This window comes from Pseudopipra pipra, chromosome 2 (assembly GCF_036250125.1).
Source record: "Pseudopipra pipra isolate bDixPip1 chromosome 2, bDixPip1.hap1, whole genome shotgun sequence".
Taxonomy (NCBI): Eukaryota; Metazoa; Chordata; class Aves; order Passeriformes; family Pipridae; genus Pseudopipra; species Pseudopipra pipra.
This window is the reverse complement of record NC_087550.1, coordinates 37,669,611-37,678,228: the sequence shown is the minus strand read 5'-3', so window position 1 is coordinate 37,678,228 and position 8,618 is coordinate 37,669,611. Positions and strand designations below refer to the sequence as shown.

General features: G+C 38.2%; 1 protein-coding gene across 1 annotated transcript in view; it reads right to left on the bottom strand.

Annotated features, from left to right (window-relative positions):
• Positions 1–2,680: 2,680 nt before the first annotated feature.
• MTNR1B (melatonin receptor 1B) overlaps positions 2,681–8,618 on the bottom strand; it is a 29,710-nt gene continuing 23,772 nt past the window's right edge. Inside the window, exon 2 of the mRNA XM_064645042.1 lies at positions 2,681–8,208. Coding sequence (XP_064501112.1) covers positions 7,340–8,208 — 869 coding nt within the window. The 3' untranslated portion in view covers positions 2,681–7,339. The remainder of the gene's footprint in view (positions 8,209–8,618) is intronic.

The following is an 8,618-nucleotide window of genomic DNA, read 5'->3' as shown; positions in this document are numbered from 1 at the left end:
TTGGAAGGTAAGGGCTGTATAAGAGAGCAAAATGGTGGGTCGGGAATTCGCTCAACTGGTGGACCTGAAGAGCTGTGATTAGTGTTGCAAAGTCCAGCTAATGGTCAGTGGGGTCCCTCAAGGATCAATAATGGGACCAATCCTACTTAAAGTCTTCAATAACAACCCAGATGATGAGACAGAGTGCATCCTTAGCAAGTTTTTGGACAACACCAAGTTGGAGAAAGCGTCCTGAAGGGCAGAGCTGCTACTCAGAGGGACCTTCTCAAGCTGAGGAAATGGGTTGTGAGAAACCCCATGAAGTTCAGTAGGAGCATGATATTGCTTGTAGGATGAAATAACGTAACACTACAGGCTGAGGCTCAGCCATCTTGGAAGCAGCTCTAGAGAAAAGGTCATGGGGGTCCCTTGCAGACAAGAAGCTGACCATGAGCCAGTAGCATGTGCTTGCAGCAGAGAGCTACATTAGGAAAAGGGTCACCAGCAGGGCAAGAGAAGTGACCCTTCCACTTTGTTCAGAGATTTTAAGACCACATCTAGAATACTGTGTCCTGTTTTGGACTCTCAAGTGCAAGATACGTAGTGATATACTGGAGTAAGTTCAGCAGAGGCCACCACGCTAGTAAAGAATATGGAGCACAGGCCACTTGAGGAAAGGTTGAGAAAGTGGCATTTATTCAGCCTGGAGAAGAGAAGCTGAATGACAGGCTGTACTGCAGTCCACAACTAGCTGATGAGAGGATGATGGAGCTAGTCTTCTTAAGGGCAAACAGTGATAGGATGGAAGGCAATGGGAGCAAGTTGCAATATAGAAGATTTCAAATAGATATTAGAGGGAAAAAATACATACGAATGATCAAATACTGATGCAGGATGTCCAAGGAGGTTGTGTAGTCTCCGGCCTTGGAGGTGTTCAAAATTGACTGGGCATAGACCTCAACAACTTGATCTGTTCAGATCTATCTTGAGCAGGGGATTGGACAGTTTGTCTTCGGAGGGCTCTCCCAACCTAAAACATGATGCTGGAATTCTGACAGTATTATTGAGATTCTGAGGGAAAATTACATCTACTCATACACTTATTGCCACACAGATGTGAATATTTCAAGCCAGAGGTAGTCTTTATTTTAAAGTTTCTTAAAAATGGTTTTGAAGTGGTTTTTTTTCCTTTTTGGTATGAACTACTCAAAACTAGAAAAAGTACTGAAATTGAAAGAAAGAGGCTGTGAGAGAGTCAATTTTTTCTGTGAAAAACTTTCTTGACAGTTGTAGAAACTGCTTAAGACTCCTCAGTCATGTAAGCAAATCATTCTCCGTAAGTCTGGGGAAACAAGGCTGGACCAAGATGCTTCTGATGTGAAAAAGAGGGAAAAAAGCATAATGAGAAAGAGGTACTAATGCAGTGAAGAGTCAAAAAATAGAGTCCTGGAAGTGTGCTGTCAGCAGAGGATTGGAGGAGGACACTGATAGCCTACTAGAGGAACCACATTTCTATTAGCATTAGTTGTGGTATTATCCTCCCATAAACTATCCTGGAGAGCACCAGGATTTCCCGAGTGCTTCCTTGTCCTGGCGTATTTCTGCACTTATTCTTTGTTCACAGTAATCAGGCAAGCTCCATTTTGTGGGCTAAATAAGAAGCATTTAAATTCATCATTGTGCAGTCTTCCACATTTTGCCCTCATTCTATCCTGTGTGTGTTGTCAGTGTCTTATGGGGACTTCAGAAAATCAGGAATTGTGAAGTGCGCATTTCTAGCAGTGCGCATCTTTTGCCATGGAACAGGACTGTATAATTTAATTTTTGCAAAGCTTTTAGGATTTTTGTTCCCAGGATGAAAAGGTTACATTTACACTAAATACATGCAACCAGGTTATTTGCCATGAGCGATGTAAAAGTATGGTCACATGAACTGCTGTTTTCTTCCTTTTTTTTTTTTTTTTTTTTTTTTTAGGACAAGACCTCACTGTTCATTAGTTTGTAAATAAAACACAGGTGGCATCAACAAACCTTACTTATGATTGCCTACACTGTCAGTTGGCATGCATTTAGTTGATTTTATCACATGACCATAGGTAAAGGGAACCTCAGTAGGTTTACAGAAGAGTAAAATGAGTTGGTATGTATTTCAGACATAAAACATGATTTTTTTTCAATGCTGTTATTGTGGCTAGCTCTTCTTTATTCTCCCAAAGAAGAATTCTCCCTTTATACAGCAATATCAAGGCTTTGTTCTGAAGCCACTGAATTATTTGGAATTATGCCTGCCCAATGCCATGAGATTAATTTACTTTGTGAGTGAACTCTAATGATAGATATTCCGTAGGACTTTCCCTACTATTCACAAGGACTAAAACCCCCAGAGTTGAACACAAGAGTCTTCAGTTAGTGAATGTGACAGTTCCACCTCTGTGACTGGGTCCAGTGCGTCTCACAGTGTGTCATGATCTTTGTTGTTTCAACCTCCAACTCCACTTGTTAAATAAGGAGTATCCATTTTTTGACAATGGATTTAATGTTCTTAACCCAGAGTAATGTTATGACAAAAAATATTTATAAATATAGACTGAAAAAACAATCTTATTAGTCAGCTGGAGGTGTTACTAATAAGACAATGAACAAGAATCAATTGTGTGTTCTGCAGCTGACATTCATAGTGGTCTCATTACACACTCATAACTTGAGGTAAAATACTCATTTATTGTCATAGACCAAGTGTGCAAGATCCAGTTAAAATAGCAACATATTCAGATGACTGAAAATAAATTGTCTTCCACATTTTCCATTAAATCTGTAAACATCTTCAAGTGCATCAAATTGTTCAGATGATCAAAATTATGTTATATACATATTAAGAAATATATACAATCTTCCATATATATTTATTCATTGGCACATTCCCAGACTTGTGCAGTTCATTAAAATACAATTGGGAAATAAAAGCAATAATTTTTATCTAAATATGTTCTTAAAGGAAGAAGTGGAGAGACAGAAGTGCATTTCTGCCCCTGAGAATGAACCAGGCAGGCAATAATTTAGTAAGAAAAGCTGATCTCATGAAAGTCAACAGTAACAGGACTGTTCTTCCTTGAGAGTGAAATTTCACTTGCACAGAGCAACAGGAGAAGGATAATGCATTGTTTCAGTCTCATTTAGACTTTACCACACCTCCACTTCCTACTTTACTGAAACAGAATTTACAAGTGGTCTTCACCCATCTATGCAAGGGTAAGCTTTTTTCTAATCAGAATTCTATTGTAAGAACAATTCGAGGAGACATTTATTTCTTTAAATGAACAGAAAATACAGCACTTTTAAATCAAGATAACATTAATTTTCTGGAAACAGACTTTGTCCCTGAGGTCCTAGCTTTTCCTTCACTAGTTACCTTATGCAGAACGCAGCATCTACCTGACTTTTTTTCCTCCTTTTTCTTAAAGTGTTTATGCGTGATATGCTGGTGCAAATACTTTTATTCAAGAAAAATAATATTTTTTTCAAAGATGCATAAATCTGTTCAGAGCTGATACGTTCTTCCTGACAATACTTTAAAATCACACTATGACCATATCACCTGTCTTGATGGTACATTTATAATTTCTTTCTTCACACATGAATTGAGCGAAAATGGATTTTGAGTTTAAAGTGAAAAAGGGAGAAAATTAATTTAAGGCTCCTGATGCAGGTAGAAGTATATGTTACTACATGAAGAGTTTTCACCATGCAAGAGCTGCATTTAGTCATCTAAATTAATATAATTTTTGTGCATTTGATTGATTTCCATGAAAATTTAAATTTTATGGATTTGATTGACTTCCAGGTAAACTCAAATGGAATGCTTTGTGGCAATGCATGGTATAAAACTTATTTTAACCAGCATGAGTTATTGTCCATACATCAGGACTTAACAAGTAGCAGTACCTGGCAAATTAATAGGTCCATTGGCTTTGCAGACACCATGCAGTGCAGGGTTCCATTCAGGAAATGCTGTGGTAGTAGAATCCACTCCTAATAATTTAGGACTGTTCAGAAAATTTTCTATCATTTGTGAGGAGGGATCAGATTTTGGAACACTTCTTTCTTTCAACAGTGCATTACTGTGTTCCAGTACTGTATTCAGGTCGGGGGCTCCCAGCAAAAGAAAGAAATGGACCTGTTGGAGCAAGTCCAGAGGGGGCTGCAAAAATGATCAGGGTGCTGGAGCTCCTTTGGTACAAGGACAGGCTGAGAGAGCTGGGGTGGTTCAGCCTGGAGAAAAGAAGGCTCCAGGGAGCACCTTCCTGTACCTTAAGGGAGCTTATAAGAAAGATGCAGACAGACTTCACAGGGGCATGTAATGACAAGACAAGGGGTAATGGCTTTAAACAGAAAGAGAGTGGGTTTAGATTAGATATTAGAAAGAAATTCTTAACTGTGAGGGTGGTGAGGCACTGGAACAGGTTGCCCAGAGAAGTTATGGATGCCCCATCCCTGGAAGTGTCCAAAGCCAGGCTGGATGGGGCTCTGAGCAACCTGGTCTAGTGGAAGGTGTCCCTGCCTATGTCAGGAGGGTTGGAATTAGATGATTTTAGCATCTCTTTCCAACCCAAACCATTCTATTATTCTTGATTCTATTCAGTTATGTGTGTAAGCTTCATTTAGGATCATTGAGGAGATACCAGTACAAGGATTCTTAAAGTGATCTTTAATTTTTAAAGAGCACAGATAATTTACAAAATGACTTCATAAAAATTTCAAGCCTTCTCCTCGTGAGTAGGGAGAATGATAGCAGCTCACTTTTACGGCCAAACAAGTGGTTGCCACATTTATATTTATTTTATGGAGCTAAACCAATAATTTTTGGACTCTGTTCTGGGCTCTGTTCTGACTCATGCCAGCGAGTGATAAACCAAGGTCAATCAATTTACTTCTAACATTAATTCATCTCTAAGTCAGTCAACAATTTTTGACTTTCAAGTCAAAATATTGAGTACTCAAAGAAGTCAGCAAAAGCAGGATTGTCAGAGAATCAAACTTAAGGTCCTTTCCTACAACTTTCCCAGACTCTTGAAACTCCTTATTTACTCTGGGGGAAATTTCCCATGTAGACATGCATGTATATTAGTTTTTTGTTCAGTACCTTGGTGTGGAAGTCATGAAGAAAGACAATACATATCAAAACTGTGTCAGACTTACAAAATTATGTTTCAGGTAGAACCTACATATTAATGATTGCTACTTTTAGCCACAATATTTTTATTATGTACCACCAGGTTATATTTGTCCCATCTCTTTATTACTCCTATTCACAAATGTGTCAGCTTCTTATGAGGCTACTACTGTCCGAGTCCTAATGTACTGGACTTCTGGCTATCAGAAGAACATGACAGCAGCTAAAAGAATAATCACATTTGTTCCTTTGCTGTACTTTACATAGGCTTTTGGAAAGCAAATAAAACATTTAAAATGCTGTGGTTATTTGATATTTTTCTATCAGTAGAGCAGCATAAGGGTGATGCTTAATACATCTTCTATGGTTCAGAAGCAGTATATTTGCTGTGCAAGTAAATATTACTACAGAAATATTTTTTTATAATAGCCAGGTCAGGAAACCCAAACTGGAATGTCTTAGAAACCTGAATTCCTCATTTTACCATTTCAGTACCTGACATGGATTTACCAGAGACCTAGCTTCTCTCCCCTGAACAACACTACTAAGAATAATGTGCATTTCAAGTCTAATGATAAAATAACTTCACATTGACTGTCTGTTTGCACACAGATCCCTAATCTGATTCAGAGATAATACAGCCACATTGTGTAAATTACTCTGATGCTGTGGAGTATAACCCAGATTGTAATCTGATCTGCACAGTTACAATGTGTTACCTGAAAAAGAAAAAATCCAGTTTGAATTCAAGCTGAGTTTGAAAATAAAATGGAAAGTCATCCTTTTATTTTATGAACTGTGCAAATATGAACTGTAGGTACACTATTTATGAGATTAAGATCACCTGTCTTTGCCTGAAATGTGTCTACGTGAGCTGCCTGATCTCTGTTACAGTCAATGAAGGTACACTCAATGAGTTCCATTGATCAGCTCCCCTTACCAATAAAGATGTCTGTTTCAAGATAAAGTGAATAATTTCCTAGAACTCTATGGACTATAGTGGGAATTTAGATAATGGATCTGGGCAAACATCTACACTGAAGTCACCCCAAATTAGGCAAAATAAATCCCTGTCTAGCTATCCAAAATGAGGTGTTTGAACTAGTAATCAAAGCTCCTTCTAAAGTCAGTGAAAGGAGACCAGCACCTTCACAAAGGAGTTCATCCCATCCTTGGATGTGTGTTTATCATCACAGATGGAAGGAAACATATCTCCAGTATCGGGAACCTTCAAGGTTGTCTTAGATTAGACACCAACAGAGGGTTTTGTTCAAGATTAGATGTAGACATGTGAACCAAGTATCTCAGCTACCATTATAGCCAAAAGGACTGCTGCTTTTGGTCTAGCATCTCTTGAGATGATCTAGGATGTCTTATGTAGTGGCTGGTTGCCAGTCCAGATGATCACAGGTCATATGTCATATTTTCCAGCCTATTGCAAATGTGTGAGGTGTGCTAAAGTGCCACAGAAAATTGGGTGTATATATTTAGGTAAATAAATGAAGTTCAATGAAAATTCAATCCTTTCTAAAAGATGAATATTGTGTGAAGTAAATCTGCAAGAAATCAACCATTTGTATTGTATTATCTACCATAAAATTGACCACAAAAGATGAGCAGAGTAAATGCACTGCATTCCCAATCTCAATGTATGTAAACATGAAAAACCCATGAGGGAAGTCTCTAATGTTAATATTTGCTTTTACACAAATATTATTCTCTTCAACTTACAGGTTTGTTTCAAAGATACTACTATTGTCATCAGTACATGCACAGAAATGCAGAGTCAGAAGGGAGGAAAATAGCACTCCACATCCTTGATGAGCTGCTGTACCCCTAGACAAGTACCTTCATTAAACCTTCAAGAAATGAATCCTGATACTCTATAAAGAATGCAAAACTCCCACTGAAGTAAAAAATACCTCATTTATGTGTCTGGAAGCAGGATTCAGTTCTGAGAACTAAAACAGCTTGCACCCACCTGCTGCTTTAGTTCTGAAACACATTTTCAATTGATATCTTCTATAAAACACAAATCGAGAGCTATGTGCTTTGCCAAGAAGACAGTATTCCAGTCACAAAGTGTTATCCAGAGGGAATCCCCCCCAAAAGTAAGCAGGAATGACCAGAACATTGCAACTATATTCTTGGTTTTCTCCATATCAAACTCTTGCATTGACTATGACATAGTTACAAGGTATCAGTTTTCATTTGGTTATTGTTGTTTAGAGCAGGAGAAGGCTTGCTCTTCTGGCCATCTGTCCCTCCTTTGGATGTGTCCTGGAAGAAAAGCCTTGGCATCCACAGTGACATTAAAATTCGTTTGTATTCATTCCGAAAATTCTGGTTAAGAAGTCCGTATATAATTGCATTAAGGCAGCTGTTGAAATAGGCCATTAAGTAGCTTATAATGAATAACCATTCAGGAACTTTTGGTGCCATTTCTGTAGGATCAATGGCTACAGCCAGTCCAATGAAGTTAAGTGGTGCCCAGCAAAAGGCAAAAATCACAAAAACCACAAACATGGTAAGAAAGTTTCTGAAATCACTTGGCTTCAATCTTGGCTTTGTTTCTGACTTGACTCGTCTTCTGACTTGAAGCACTAAAACCCAAATTCGAAGGTAGCAGAAGCTCACAATGGTGATAGGGACAATGAAGTGAATTACCACAACAGCTATTGTATAGTAGGAGCTTGCAGTCTGGACAAACGTGCATGAATAGATGCGTGGATCATACTTTAAAGAGCCAACAAAAAAATTTGGCACAGTTGCAATTACTGTTAATATCCAGACTAAGGACACATACAGCATCGTGTTCCAACAGCTGTACACTTTGTCATAGGCAAAACTATGACATATATAGCAATATCGGTTTATTGCAATTGCAGTGATGTTGAAAATAGAGCCTATTACACTCAGTCCCATCACAAAGCCACTCGCTTTACAGTGCATTTCACCCAGCGTCCATCCATTGTGGAAAATAGCTAAGAGCACCAGTGGATATGGATACAAGGCCACCACCAGATCAGCCAAAGCTAGGCTCACCACAAATGCATTACCTGGGGAAAAGAAAAATACATAGGCATAAGTATGAAAGCAAACATAGTTGTGAAAAAGAAGAGAATATGTTACATTATTTTGGATGTGTGCAGTGCTAAATTATTGATGATGCTAGCAAGCAGTGGGTATATAGGATCAATAGGGAAATAATTTCACTATTCAACTTAGAACACCATGGAAATATCTGCAGCAACATGATGTTTCAAATCTGTTGCTGACTAGTTTGTATCCTCCTTGCTATTTTTATCTTTAGTAAACATAACCATCAGTGAGACATTACATAAGCATGTGTTGAATTGTTTCAGTGTACCTAACTCCGCAGCTGGATTGAATAAGATGAAAAGAAAAAAAAGTCTAAATTTTGCTGGGTAGGCAAACCATTATGCCATTCTAACCTATCACTGGAATA